General features: G+C 42.1%; 1 protein-coding gene across 6 annotated transcripts in view; it reads left to right on the top strand.

Moving 5' to 3' along the window:
• Window positions 1–15,623, top strand: part of CENPU (centromere protein U) — a 17,412-nt gene continuing 1,789 nt past the window's right edge. The window contains exons 1-11 of one of the 6 annotated variants that reach the window (XM_077302268.1): window positions 1–284; window positions 4,364–4,415; window positions 4,796–4,913; window positions 5,420–5,585; window positions 7,304–7,379; window positions 7,970–8,045; window positions 8,614–8,731; window positions 9,260–9,338; window positions 12,634–12,681; window positions 12,998–13,059; window positions 14,171–14,327. In XM_077302268.1, the coding sequence (XP_077158383.1) occupies window positions 16–284; window positions 4,364–4,415; window positions 4,796–4,913; window positions 5,420–5,585; window positions 7,304–7,379; window positions 7,970–8,045; window positions 8,614–8,731; window positions 9,260–9,338; window positions 12,634–12,681; window positions 12,998–13,059; window positions 14,171–14,327 (1,221 nt within the window). In that variant the 5' untranslated portion in view covers window positions 1–15. Of the gene's footprint in view, window positions 471–548; window positions 569–688; window positions 1,158–1,212; window positions 1,305–4,363; window positions 4,416–4,795; window positions 4,914–5,419; window positions 5,586–7,303; window positions 7,380–7,969; window positions 8,046–8,613; window positions 8,732–9,259; window positions 9,339–12,633; window positions 12,682–12,997; window positions 13,060–14,170; window positions 14,328–15,623 lie in introns of those variants that run through there. The other 5 variants (XM_077302272.1, XM_077302271.1, XM_077302274.1 and 2 more) reach the window with 5 other exon arrangements.

The raw sequence follows: 15,623 nt of genomic DNA on the forward strand, positions 1-15,623 counted from the left end.
CGGAAACACCCGGAAATGCCGCACGACAGACCGCGGGAGTTCTCCCTCCAGCCACTAGGAGGTGCTGCTTCCTTATTAACACTAAACGAACAGGGCGATCCTTCTAAAACCCCGGAAGGTCTGTCGCACGAGGATTGGGGGGGGAGGGGTATGTGGATCGGTGTGGAGAGTAAAAGGAGAGCATCTCGTCACTGGAATCTTCCCCTCCTCCAGACGCGTCCAGGATACAGCACAAGAGAACGCGCATGCGCGGATAGATATTATCGCAGCCGACTGTGGGTAAGGTGAGCTCAGCAGCGGTTTTCCCGTCTCCCCGCCTCCGTGTGCTCGCTGGGGCGGAGCTGGGCAGCCGTTTGAATGCCGGTGGCGGGAACGCGCGTGTTGGACGGCGCGAGAGCAGCTAGCGCCCGCCTTATTCACCCCGGCTGGCCGACGGGGGCCCCGGCCGGCCGACTCTTCCCCGCGTGACGGTATTGAGGCGGAGGGGGAGGGAGGGTTGTGGTTGCCTTGGTTTTCTTCCAGAGGGCGCGAGGGGTTGTCGGCGGAGGCAGCGCGGGGGAGGAGCCAGGTAAGAAGACGTGGTTCGAAGAGGGCGGGCTTTTGTCGCTTCGGTGATGGGGAGCGAATCAAAGGGCGCTATAGGGGCAATGCCAGAGCGCGCTTGTTGCCAGGGCGACAGCGGGATGACCGTTGCCGGGGCTGTCCCGCTTAACGGTCCCGTCTCAGCGGGCGACGGAGCAAAAGGCAGCCCTGTGAGGAGGCGAACATGTGTATTCATTGGGCGCTGTCTCTTAAAACATTACAAGCACAGAGTTACCTATTTGGCGAGGATGCTGCTATCATTACAGAACGTGGTTTAATACGTACAAACGTCTCCTCAGTGTTTCTGCTGAATAACAAGTAGACACTGGCACTGTACAGAAAGGGCATCCAAAGTATAGCAGTTCAGCGATGGACTTCTGCATAAAAGCGGTGTCATCCATTCTAACTCAGTTCATTGCCAATTTTTTCTTAAAATGCTGCTTTAAAGCATTCTTGTCTACATAACGGATTCAAGCCTTAGGCTATAAGAGGATTAATCCTTCTCAATCAATTGTGTAGAGGTGGAACAACAATCCCTGTACCTTCAAAATGGTGCACATCACGAACACAGTTTGGTAAGTGCTGTAGCAGCCTCAGCAAATAAATATGCGTTTTTAATGTTCAAGATGTAGCTCCCAATGAATATAGATTTTGCTTACTCACAACCTCCAGATGGGACTTGGGGAAATCTCAGAATTACAGCTCATCTTCAGAGTACAGAGGTCAGTGATTTTGGATAAAATTGATGCTTTGGACGGTGGGGGCTATGGCATTGTATTCCACTGCTGTCCTCCCCAGGCTTCACTCCCCAATCTCCAGGAAGTTCCCAACCTAGATCAGAGCGCCCTGCCCCCAGTCTCCTGCTAGTGGCCAGAGATGACCTGGTGGAGCTGCTCTATTTGCTCCCCTCACCGCTGCAGTAAAGTTTGTAAAAGGCCCTGGGTTGAAGTACAAGAGCAGTACAGAGAAATAGTCTAGCTTTCTGCTTGAGGCTAGTTGCTTGAATGTAAGGAGGGTTATTAAGGGTTCAAAATGCTTTTTTCTCCAGAGCCTTTTAGGTAAAAGAAGGGGAAAATCTCTGCATTACTGAAGATGAGCTCGTGGGCTGATGCAGGGAGGAGCTGGCTGGCGTGAGACCACTGAATAAGGGTGCTTTCACACACTAGATAAAACACTTTCAATGCATTCTGCAATTGGATTTTGCTGTGTGGAATGGCAAAACCCACTTGGGAATGGTGGATTGAAACGGCATTATTTAGCAGGAGTCAAAGCACCATAAATTTGTGCCTGAAGGGCCCAGGTTCAACCCTGTTAGAAAAGGATCCCATAGTAGAGAATGTGAAAAACTCTCTAGAGTTACTCCCTGGAAGACAGTATTGCCCTCAATAGACCAACTGCCTGCTTCGCTGTGGGCAACTTCATGTGTTCCTGTTCTCTTTTCTGTTATACCGCTTATCTGCTGTTGGAAGCAGGATAATGAATTCCGTAAATGTTTAGTCTGACCCAGCAAGGCTCTGATTTTCTTGCATGTCTGAGCTTGCACCGAGGGATAACCAAGACATGATGGCAAAAACTGCATGTGTTTCTGCTTGTGATGGCTACCAACCTCCACACCTCTCACCTGTAGATTCAGTGTGGTTGGGTGGGTTAGGCATTCACAGTTCATCACTCATCATTTAAAATACAGAGGACAGCCATGACCATTTCCCATCCCAAGTGTTCTCTCTCTTTAACAGATAGGCAGGGTAACTTTGAATAATCACCCCTCACTCAGACACAGCAAAGGGCATTTGGAGTTAGGGACTCAAACATTGCTTCATTCACATGCTGCCACCATTTATTCATATCCTAATATCTATTTTTGTATAAAGGCTGAAATTTTAGCTTTGTTCCCTGAGACCATGAATATTTGCCCACAGAGTTAAAATCTACAAGGAGTTCATTTGTTTGAACATAATCTGGGAGTAAATCAGGTCCATGTTACACAGGTTTATATTTATATTGCACAGTTTATATTTGAATTGAGGTAGGTACATAAACAAATGAACAGTTGCACTCTTGTATTTAACTCAAAACAAATGGGAATGTTACTTCAGATATTTAGAGAGATGGAAGAAATGCAACATATTTAAGTACTAGGTGTAGTGTATTTATTTATTAGAACAATTATAATGCCTTCTGTTTAAAAATAAAAACTTAATGTGGCTTACAATATTGAAATCTGTACAAACAGTTTAAAAATAGATAACAATAAATATTAAATACTTATAGCACTGTGAACAAAACTTTAGAACAGCGGTCCGCAACCTTTCGGCTGCCGCGGACCACTGCTCCGGAGTGGGGCGAGAGGGCAGCCCAGGGGGCGACGCACGCGCGGCAGCTCCAGCACAAACGGGCATGTGTGGACTGCTGTGCACGCGTGTTTGCACCGCCGCCATGCCGGCGGCCGCGGCTTCCCCTCCCAGCCCCTCCGGGCCGCCAGCAAATCGGCCGCCAAAGCGGCCGATTAGCTTGCGGCTCGGCAAGCTTCTCTTCCCTCCCCTCCCGAAACAAGAAGCTTGCCTGGGCGCGAGCTAATCGGCCGCTTTGGTGGCCGATTTGCTTGCGGCCCGGCGAGCTTCTCGCTTCGGGGGGGAGGGAAAAAGGAGCCGCGGCCCGGCGCCAAGGCCTTCGCGGCCCGTGGGTTGGGGACCACTGCTTTAGAAGACATTCTGAAACAAAAAACAAACAAACAGATGATGCAAGAAAGGAAAGACAAAGTGTACAAAACCAGAATGTAGACGTGTATGAAACCAGAGTGTAGTCAGATCAGTAAGCTTTCCCAAAGCCTCATTGTCATGTTTTGTGAAATTGGGGGTACTTCCTGCCTACCTCCGCCCTATTTAGAGATATAAAATTGCTCATCTTACACTATGGTATGTGAGTGTTGCTGAAAAGGTTGTGGTGCAGAGCACAACATGATGCCCACTATGAGCTTTTGAAAAGAAGTCCCATCTGCATATGGCTATTTATTTTCCTTTATTTTCCATTATTTTCCATTATTAACAACATGAGCAAAAAAGTAAAAGCAAACAAGGAAATGTTCAATGTACTCAGTAAAAATCACTGTAGAGTTTTAGCTGACTAATTTATACTTTTAGTAACAGGACTTCTATCGGGGCTTTGTAGTATGTTTATGCAGGCTGTCACTCTTCTAAGCAACTGCAAAATCACAGATTTTTGGCTTAAAGTGTTGAAGATAAAAGGTATTTTTTAAGTGTTGTATATAAATTTTATTTGAATTAAGCACTTTTAGAAGTTCCTAAGTTCTTATGTTACACATTTTTATAGTGATCACGTGGGCTCTAACTTACTAAAACATTAAGATATTAAAGTATTTTTAAAATTTAAGTTATTTTATAGCAAGCAGCAATTTCCAGTCCAGTATCATCAGTTCTTATAACAGACATCAACCCTTTTTCCACCAATGTGATATTTCACATTTTTAGACTACATTCATTCACTTACACATGTACACAAAAATGCGTTTAACAAATAATTAAGTATCATCCAGTATATGTGCTTATGAGCTGAGAGCTCCTGATGGCTTCTGAAACCAGGCAGCACTGAATCTAATCAATACTCAAATTGGCTACTGCAAAAATACCCCACAAGGCATAACATTGTGAGCTTCAGTAATGAGATAAAAGTGTAATAAAAGATTTGATATTGGGCAAAGACTCAAAAATACATGCACATCAAGAATGGGTTATAAGTTATGTTTATGTTTTTCTTATTTCAGTAGTAATAAGATGTCAAAGAAAAAACCACAAGAATCAAGAAAGAAACCAGGAGTGAGTTACACATCTTTTCTTTTTACTCAAACACATGAAGCACTTTCAGTTGATCCATAGCTTTTGATATATGTGATACATTTTCATGAAATGTTTTTTGAAGTACAGCACAAATGATTTGTAATTTTGTAACTCTTAATATACAATTACTGATTGCCTTTCTTACGTATTTCTTATGTATGTATTTCGTTAAAAATAATTTTATTTACTATTTTGGACTTGTTAGCATTATTCATATTTTCAATGTTATCTCTTTAGTAATTTTTTTACAACTCTGGTTCTAATACCTATTTTTGTATTCCCATCATATTTCTTGTTCAGTATAATAAATAGGGTCTAGCTGGTGGTTTTACTTTCTATTTTATGGCTGCATTCTCCAGGGATGTAAAACCAAGTTGCAAACTCGTGATAAATGGCTTCCTCCAGAAGTGCCAGATGTATCAAGAATTTTGAAAGTTCCTGGAAATGAACTAGAAGAAGAGTCTGATGAGATATTTGGTTAGTGTTCAACTTCTATGGCTTGTAGCAAATAGTATATAGTTCCTGTGTTTGTTGATTGGTAAAATAATCTTAGATGATTACTCATATGAACTTACGTAATTAGCCAGTTAGTTGAATTTGTGTATGAGTAACTATACTGCAGTGAAAAAATAAACTTATTTCTGAAAGGTGATATTCAGATGGTATAAGTAAGTTTCACAATAACTATCTCAAAGCCAGTTCTCCTACTACATACAGAGTGGAACAACATAGTTTTTTACCAGGTCCTATGCAACGAAAGATGTCTCCTTTCAACTGAATATCTGCATCATTAGGATGAGATGGGAAATGGTGCTCCAGACTTGTATAGCTTTAGATTTATGATATATGTGCAGTCTAGAATTGCAAAGATGTGGAAATTTGTACAGATCCAAGAACTTGGGTCTCTTAGCCATGTGAAAGAAACAGCAACCCCACAAGCAGATATTGGAGATTGTTGTAATGTTTTTTTCTGTTTCATGTAGATCCACCCTTGCATAGTACTGCTGTGTCTGTTTATGAGGATGAAGAAATAGAAAGAGGCCAGTATTCAGAACATGATGAGTCCATCAGTAATTCATCTGATAACAGTGATTGTGATGCTCCTGTGCCCATCAGTAAGGTAGCAAAACGAAATCACAAGCAGAAAAGGTAGGAGGTTCTACATACTTGTTATTCCCTTTTGTAGCAGAAATGACCGCTTTGAACCATGGAAGAGGGATTAGTTAAGATCAAAGTAAAACATTCATTGTTTTCAATCTGAACAATTTGCTGCAAACAGACCCACTGTACACTCTAAACAGCACAAAAGGTAGAACTCCTGTCAGTTGACAGTAAAAAGGAATGTTTATAAGACATTAGAGTCAAGGGATGTGCACAATGAAGTTTGTTTCCCCTGACCCCAATTCCTCTCTATCCTGAAATCTCTCATACAGTATAAATAAGAAGAAACACAATTCCACTGTGAATATTTTGGCTGGACGAATAGTTTCCTATTCAGCTAGCTCCGGACTTCAGCATTTAATATTATCAATATTGTGCAACTATGTTATACTGCTGTTTTGGGATAGATGAGAAGGAAGCTCATTATCTGCCTGATGATTTCTACTGTTTCAAATTGCCTTTATTCCATGAGGGAATTGTCCGTTTTTTATTTTACAATACCCCCTGGACATTCAATTTTTTACATATAATTCTGGACCATAAAAGCAAAATACAGTAGAAAGTCCTCACACACAATGAAACTGAGAATGAATTGTGTGGCTCAGAATCCAGCTTAGCCTGAGCTTCTCAGAATTTGGAAGCTAATCAGGATCAGTCATAAGAAGAACCCTGCTGGATCTGACCAATTGTCCATCTAGTCCAGCATTCTGTTTCACACAGTGACAAACCAGTTTTGGAGGGCCAAGAACAGCATAGAAGCCGATGTGTTCCACTGATATTGCCTCCTGGTCAGTTTCAGAGGATTGGTGCCTCCAAATGTGGAGGTTCCCCCTCAGTCACCATGGCCACTGATAGACATTCTCCATGAATCTATCTAATCCCCTTTTAAAACTTTGTATTCCTGAGTCCATTGCTACATCCTCTGGCAGCAAATCCCATGGTTAGCAATAGTGAACCATTTCTATGTGTCACTTGCCTGAAACACCCTGTAGATGGATCCGCCCTAATCTGGTTGTCACTCAGATATGTCCTCCTCCTGCTGTTTACTCCCTTTCCACTAATTCTCCATTCAGGTACCGTTCACACATTCCCACCTAGCACATTAATTTACTTAGGCTACAGTTCTGGGAGCAATTTCCTGGAAATATTAAGTTAAATGAGCTTTGGTTTTGTGTAGCTCTGTTTAAACTCAATCTTGGTCATGTATAACAGCGGTCCGCAAGCTTCTGCTTCTGCAAACGCGCATGCGCGGACTGCCACGCACGCGCGTTTGCGCCCAGCAGGGGCGCAAACGTGCGTGTGCGGCAGTCCGCGCATTTGCGCCGGCGCCATGCCGGTGGCCGCGGCTTCCCCTCCCGGCCCCTCCAGGCCGCTAAAGCTAAAACGGCCGATTTGCTCGTGGCCTGACAAGCTTCTCGCTTCGGGGGGGGGGAGGGAAGAAGGAGCCGCGGCCCAGCGCCGAGGCCTTTGCAGCCCGGTGCCGGGCCGCAGCCCGCGGGTTGGGGACCACTGATGTATAACATGCACCACATTATCTTTGTGCGTACATAACAAGCAATTCAGTTTGCACATTATTTGATTACCACTGCAATAGTGCTGCCTCCTTATTTCTTATTGTGCCTGGTTCCAGCAGCTGAATTTTTGAAATTTTAATATTTACTACAGAATGGTAGAATATATTGCATTATATTAATTTTTCTTCTCAGCAAGAATCAGCTTGCCATAAAATCAAGGCGAGTGATAAGAGAAGATTCTGAATCAGAACTGGTGGAAGAGAATATGGTAAATATGTGATTGTAAAAGCAAGCCCTCAGTTTATTTGGGGAGGAGGGACTAATCAGCAATATATTGAAGCCTGGGAATTTATCAGTTTTGCAGTCAGTGCATGTATTTTATTTGTATAACATGGCCACTTGACTGAAATCAGGATGCCTGTTCCTAAGAAACACAGTATGAGGTTCCCATCTAGGAATGGAGCTTTCAAAACATGTTACAATTTATAAATGAATGCATTTCTCATTGTTCTTGTTTTCCAGGTGTTCAAAAATCTGATAGGCAGCACACACACCAGTAATAAAATTAGGCATATGAGTTACATATATACAGTAGTCCGTGCACAAGCATATGTGCTGTGTCAATGCAGCATGCATATAGTTTCTTGGTAAACTGCAGAGCTTGCATATTACAACTGTCAGTACTATTCCAAAGAGATAGATATGGTCCTCTGGCATTCTACTTCGTGTTAAACATGCCAAGAATTAGCTAAAATTGCAGTTTAAAATGGTGTTGATATAAGCAGATTTCAACAGCTACAACTTCCTGATATTACAAAACACTTCAGGCAAACAAGTTCCTTCATTTTTTGTAACTAGATGTCTAGGATGACTGCAAAAACTTCTGTGCAGCAAGATGAGGGACCTTCACCAGAGATCGGGGCAGGGAACATTGGTAAGAAAGTCATCATCCATAGTATTCTATTTATACATTGAAAGTATTTCAAAATTAAATAAATACTCATGGTATTAAGGGCATCAAAATCATACTGTCAGCTGTATGCAATTTTATAACTGTAAAACAGTTCCACAGGGCATGCAAAAAGGATCTCTTCAGCCAGGTATTTGGTTGAGACCAAGTATAACCAACAACGTCTGAAGGGTCCCTGCACCCTCCCTCCCAGAACTCCATCAATGCGGCCTGGACCTGTTTGCACTGTTACAATTTCTAGTTATTAGTATGTTATATGTTATTGATTGTTTCATGTATTGTTTATATGTTTATATAAGCCTCGGGGGAGGGCAGTATATAAATATAAATAAATAAATAATAAACATGGCAAATGGACGAAGACTTTTTAATTTTCACGGTCATACTAAATGCTAAGAGACAGACATTTCTTTAAATCTATAGCTGAAATAATTCAGATTTCAAATTACTCTCTTACATTTACATAGTGAGAAGAGGAAGGGCACTGTAATACCAACAATTGATTCCAAACCTCTGTTACTACTTTATTTAGATCCAGGTGGCAATACCACACAGTCAGTAAAGATTTGGCACCCTAACAGATTTTCCAGGCATGTCACAGTATCGGATGTTATTCTGGATGAGTTTGAGAAAATAACAGCCCAGTACAAGTAAGCATCTTGCCTGGTGGCTGAGAACTTTTTAACTGATACTTAGTTGGCTGATATGTTGATCAGTGACTCCAGTAGAACAGCATCATCTTAAACTGTTATTTTCTGTAGTACTTTTCTAAATAATTGTGTTGATTGTTCAAGATGCAGATTTGAGTACACAGAGAACAATTCTGTACTAACCTGTAAGGTTCATTTTCTTCTCCACACTCCATCCACAGTACCAGGATCAAAATAGTTAAATGAATTAGATTTTTGTTTAATTTGTGGTGTAATGCTCTTAGATTTACAGTACATATAACTGATGAGCAAGTAATAACAAGGCTTAAAAGAATAGTTGACTAGACTTAACTTCACAGTACTAGGCCTGAACAAGTGAGAAATGCAAATATTTGATGAGAATGTCTAACCTTTTGCCATGCAAATGATAGGAGTTCAAAAACTGGATTGTATAACTTATTTGACTCAATTTGCCATTTTTGTAGTTACAAAGAAATATGTTGACTTATACATGTCTCCTTTTTTCAGACAGGGAGTAGAGATGAAAAAATATAGAAAAGCAATCGATAGCTTTTATATTAGTTTCAGAGACCAGCTCATTCATTCTGTAAGTATGATATCAAAACAACTGAGTAGTAATGGTATAAAAACAAACACTTGTATTTTTCAGTTTGCAAATGTAAAATAGTATTGAGTATCAGCACTAACATAGACTATCAGTGGTCCCCAACCCCCGGTCCACAGACTGGCCCCGGTCCCTGGATCAGTCGGTACCGGGCCACAGCTCCTCCTTGTCCTCCTCCCTGGCTGCTGCCTTAGGGGCTGCTCTGCCACCAGCTCACCTTTGGTGCTCTCCAGTGGCCGCTATGGCTGGGGCTCCCCCTCAGTGTGGCACTGCGCAGCTGCTGCTGGCAGTGCCCCCCAGCGGGCGGTGGGAAAGCAAGTGGAGCAGGGGCTCAGGTGGCAGCGACATCCCTCAGCAAAAGACTACCCCCCCGCGGGCCTCAGTAAAATTGTTGTTGACCGGTCCCCAGTGATAAAAAGGTTGGGGACCACTGGACTATGGTATCATGGATCTGTTAATTCCAATGTGGGCTGTGTGCTATTCTTCAATTATTTTTATTATAATTAATTTTGATTATTCTTTCATTATTGTGAGTTTAATAAATGTAGGTGGGGATGGTAGTCTTTAAGCAGCAGCTGGACAGATAATTACCAAGGATACTTTAGGTTGATTCTGCATTGAGCAGGGGTTTGGATTAGATGGCCTCTTCCAACTCTATGATTTTAGTATTATACTTTCATGAGTATTACTTTACAGGAAAAAAATATTAATCAGGAATAAAGATAAAGGGAATGTAGAAATACTTATAGCAAGAAGATACAACTTTTTGCCTATAGGTTTCATTTGCTTTGGGTGTATTTCTACAAGAAACCAACAGTGTTTCTTTATATGATATAGCAATTAGAAACCAGTCAGTTTTATATAAGGGCAATTCAAATTGGTTAGTCGAAGGGCTGCAAAGTCCATTCTGTTGTGTTTGTGAAATGCAGCTATGTGGAGTTTTTGTTACAGCAGATACAGAGTAAGATTTTTCAAAGAGAATTTTGTTTACATTTATAGAAAATGTCTGAAATGATCATATATTCTTTGAATAGAAGAGCGACTGGGATAGTTGAATTATTGGGATCCATGCCTTATGAGGAAAGGTTGAGACAGTTGGGTATGTATAGCTTGGAAAAGAGGAGGGCAAGAAGTGAGATAATAGCTGTCTTTAACTACGTAAAAGATAGACATATTGAAGAGGGCAGCAACTTGTTTACTGCAGATTTAGAGAAGACTAGGAACAATGGATTCAAATTATGTGACCGGAAGTTCTACTTAACTATTAGCATTTTCTGATGGTGAGGGCTGTTTGTAGATGGAATATGCTGTCTTGGAGGGTGGCGAAATCTCCTTTGTTGGAAGTTTTTAGGAGGAGACTGGATGAGCACCTGTCAGGAGTGTGTGACTTGGTCTTGACTGGATGGCCATTTGTGGTCTCTTCCAGTTCTGTGTGATTCTGATTCTGAATATTTTTGTGTTGAAATCTTTAGGTATGCCTGTAAAGATTACACTTCCATGCAGTTGTAAAAGCAATCTAAATTTAAGTATTTAATATTTCTGCTAATGAATTAGTTTATACCCTACATCATATTTGAAAGGATGGCTGTATACTTTCAGATCTTCAATTGAAGTTATACAAAGCTTCAATATTCCCACCTCACATGTAATTCTTGATTAGGGATAATAAACACGAAAGCTTTCTTGCTTTCCGTTTTTGTTGGATGTTGAAAATTCTTTAAACTTTCTAACATTTATATAATATATATTAGGAGCAAAGCCTGTTTGGGCGCTAGAGTTTGGCAGTGGGAAGAGGAAGGGGAGGAGTTGTCCAGTCTGTAAGGGCATGGGGTTGAATGTTTGTGTTGTGTGGGAGGTTGTGGTGGCAAGTGAGGGCATGGGTGTGGAGATATGCGTGTCAAGAACCTGTGGTTTGGAATGTTCATTGAGTGTGGGAGAGGACTGACCTTTGGGAATTGTGGTATAGTGGTTACAGATGAGCTTTCCAGAGCCGTGTCTTCAGATATGTGAAGAGAAAATCAGACTGGAGATTCTTCTTACGGGAAGATTACATGGCAACCAATTCCTCCCAGTTCTGCGTCATTTCCCTTCTTGTGTGAATTAGGCTACAGACTCCCAGTTCTGCGTCATTTCCCTTCTTGTGTGAATTAGGCTACAGACACCGAAATGCCCCTCTGCCCTAATACACATGGGGTAGTCACAGTGCACAAGTGTCCACCCTGTTCCTTCTTCTCAATTTTTTCACTGTTGATAAAATGTTATGTGCCCACATGCTTCTTTCATGGTTGTCTGCAGAATAACGCTGTGCAGTGGCCTCAAATCCGCAGAAAGTTGCAAACAAGAAAGACACATGGCTTGGCTGTGTCTAACCCCTGGCCAGAACAGTATTTTAAGTGAGAAGGGGCTCTTCTGTCGCCTCTCTGTCAGCCAACTGTTTGGCAGAAAGGGAAAGTTCCCCACCCTCAAAAGGAATGCCCTCAGGCTCCCCTGCGTTGCTCTTGGAAACGCCTCCCTCCCCTCAGTCAGGGACTGTCAGAGGCTCCTTTGCAGCAGGGTTGAAGAGAAGGGGAGGGAGAGCACTCACCAGCCTCCTGCCAGTTCTGTCAGGGTTCTGAAGCAAAGTTACAGTTGGACATGACAGTTAGGACAACCTTGGGGCGAAAAGGGCTGACACAGCCTGTCCAAGCCTCCGTTCTCGTCCGCCTTGGCAGACCTACTGACCTCCTCTCCCCGCGGTGGTCAGGGGCAGACTGGCAGCCATGTCTCCTGATTGCCCCTAGCTTGGCTGACTAGATGGAACTCTGGTCTGTCCTGGTGAGGGCCCAATCGGAAGGCACTTTGCACCTTCCGATTGGCCCCTCTGCTTGTCAGTCCGGGGCCAAGAGACCAATCTGGGAGTTTTTATCCCGGACTCAGCCCACCCCAACACCCCTTACAGCAGGCAGGCGCAGGTCCATTGCCCTCCGTGGCCAGCATATGTGTGGGTGCAAGGGCAGGTGAGCCATATGCAGCTGGGTGATGGGAGCTGGTGATCTAGGGGCTAGGCCAATCCAGAGTCACCCAGCTTTGCTGGGTATCTGGACAGACCCCGGGAGAAATCTCATCTTAGGAATGTTAGCAATGCAATACTTTTTGATATTGCTTATTTCCTTCTGGGCCTGACAGCTATTAGATATAAACCCCTCAGAGTCTAACTTCAAAATCACAGAAAGCTCATATTAATGAATGAAGTGTGTTGAGATCGATTTTGAAGCTAATGGGTGTTTATGTTAAATAGAGCACAGAAGCTGAGGAATTGAGGAAAACAAAGGCAAAAAGAATAAAGGTAAACAATTTTGTGATGTTCTTTAACTGTGTAGAATGTCTCAGTTTTTAAGATATAATTGTGACACTTTTCTCCTGGAGGGGGAATCAAAAGCAGCGTACAAAATCAATGAGCAATGTAAACTAAGTACAAACTAAGTGAAGACATAATAATATAATAATTTGGGTAATGCTTGATAGAAAGTAAAAATGAGTAAAATACCTAACGTAAAAAAATATCATTGTTCTACTTTAATGTGTATTGAATGTTCTATGAGCAATTAATTTTTTGTTTTCTTTACACATTTTAAAAAATCTTTTTTTCACTTACATTCCAGATGGTTGGAAAGATAAATAAGAAAAGACTTCGTTTGATAGAAGTTAAAGAAGAACTAATTAGGTATGTTTTCACTTATGTGACAAAGTTACATCATCAATTTCTAGATATTTAGTTTTGTTTACACTTTAGCCATAGAATGTAAAGACTTCCTCTCATTACTTTTAATAATGGTCTGTGCCAATTAGTAGGGTTGGAAAGCAGTGCTAGTGCCACCCACAGATTAGGTAGGAGTGGAAAATTCTTGTTCCAATTTTAATGAATCTCCCTCTTGAAGTAGGTATAACTAATAATAGCTTATAAAAAGGTAAAGGTAAAGGTATCCCCTGTGCAAGCACCGAGTCATGTCTGACCCTTGGGGTGACGCCCTCTAGCGTTTTCATGGCAGACTCAACATGGGGTGGTTTGCCAGTGCCTTCCCCAGTCATGACCGTTTACCCCCCAGCAAGCTGGGTACTCATTTTACCGACCTCGGAAGGATGGAAGGCTGAGTCAACCTTGAGCCGGCTGCTGGGATTGAACTCCCAGCCTTATGGGCAAAGCTTTCAGACGGCTGCCTTACCACTCTGCGCCACAAGAGGCTCAATAATAGCTTATAGTACCCTGAAATTGATGGGTGATATGGTAAAAAGGGGGGGAAGGAAGATTAGGGATTACATGGTAAAGAGGATCTCCCATGCACACAGGTTGATAGAGGAAAAAATACAACTATTTATGTTCAGGGCTCCACTAATATACATATATTCATCATTGATATATGTATAACTAACTATATTCAGTATTTTTTCCAAGTTGAATCATAACATTCTCTGTAAAATAAGTTTTATTTATGTTATGTATTAAATGAAATTTATAAACAGAAACTCTGTTTCAGGTAAGTGTTCTCTCCTTTGTGGTTGTCTTGTAATATATAAGACAATGAGGAACTCCTATTTAATTAAACAGATCTACTAAGTATCCTACTTTTTGGATTTCTTAAGATATTGAGAAATATTTCTGCCAAGACAGGCAGACAGAATTGCCTGGTGTAATTCATCATGCCTTCTTTTGCTAGGTAAGAGCGTCAGAGTTTTAAGTCATTAATTTTGTAGATGTAATGTGGGATGTCTTCCAGAACTAGTTCAAAATAACACAAAGAATCAAGGCATAATGTTCACATGCTTGCATTATGCAGGACTGAACTGCAGCTGAAGAAATTGCAAAGAGAATGCACTGAACTAAAAGAGAAAACATCATCTGCCAGAAATGCAAGACAGTTTCTAAAAAATTTAAAGGACCTACAACATGAATATTTATGTAACCAGAAGAAAACTCCACAAGGAAAAGTAGAAGTAAGTGTATATTTAACAATCTGATTCAAAAATGTTATTTAATCTCAACTAATAATGAGTTGCCTGTGCTTCCTAGAGACACTCATTCCTTTGTGCTTTTGTATTTAAGGCACCTGCTTTGAGCCTTAGTATGTACTACCTTTGGAACATGTTGGTAGGCACATTCCAGAAAAGGATATTCTAGATAGGCTGATACCTGCATTGAAGCCAGAAACTAAGGTGTCTGTGCCGAAGTTGCACCCATTTGCTTGCAGCCCTGAAAAGAGCTGAAATGCTGGCCATGTCCAATCTCATGACCGCAGCTAGAAACTATAGCTGGTCCAAAATGCAGTAGCCAGGATCCTCACAGCAACACCGTGGAGGTGGCCCATCTGGCACATTCTCCATCAACTGCAGTGGTTGCCAGTTGAATTCCGGATCAGGCTAAAGCAGGGGTAGTCAAACTGCAGCCCTCCAGATGTCCATGGACTACAATTCCCATGAGCCCCAGCAGCAGGCAGGCACACTTGTCGGCAGTGTGCGCACAGGCGCAGAACACTCAAGCAGCATGGAGGCGGCCATTGGAATGGATCTACCACCACTGCTTGCCACTGCCAACCAACCTGAGGACCCCCAAGAAGACGCCAGGCAACCCCAATTGGGGTCGCGACCCCTAGGTTGAGAACCACTGTTCTAAAGTATCTGATTTTAAGCCCACCTTCTAAAATACCATATATACTCACATATAAACCGACCTGCATATAAGCTGAGGTGCTTAATTTTACCACAAAATCTGGGCAAACTTATTGACTCGCATATAAGCCGAGGGTGGGAAATGCAGCAGACTACTGGTAAATTTATAGGGTGGCCTAAGTGCTTAATTCATGCTCAATTATCATAGGCTTTCCCATCCAGCCTCCCTCCCAAGAAAAGTCAAGAGGATGAATAGCTGCTGGTTTTTGTACGCCACTTTTCACTAACCAAAGGAGTCTCAAAGCAGCTTACAATTGTCTTCCCTTCCTCTCTTGATGCCAGACACCCTGAGAGAGCACTGACAGAACTGCTCTGTGAGAACAGTTCTGACAGAATAACCAAATAGTGCCCCCAGGGCAGCAAACCAGAGCAGAACAATAGTACCCAAAGTTGGCAACCTACTACAACAAGTACAACAGCTACCAAACTGGGAGCTACAGTGCCCCCCAGAACAAAACCCTGAAAGAAATAATGGTAAAAATCAACTTTTAAAACACAACCCCAAGACGAAAAGGCAAACAATGCTGCCCCTCAGATAAAAGAAGAAACACTGAAAAAACACTA

This window comes from Paroedura picta, chromosome 10 (assembly GCF_049243985.1).
Source record: "Paroedura picta isolate Pp20150507F chromosome 10, Ppicta_v3.0, whole genome shotgun sequence".
NCBI lineage: Eukaryota > Metazoa > Chordata > Lepidosauria > Squamata > Gekkonidae > Paroedura > Paroedura picta.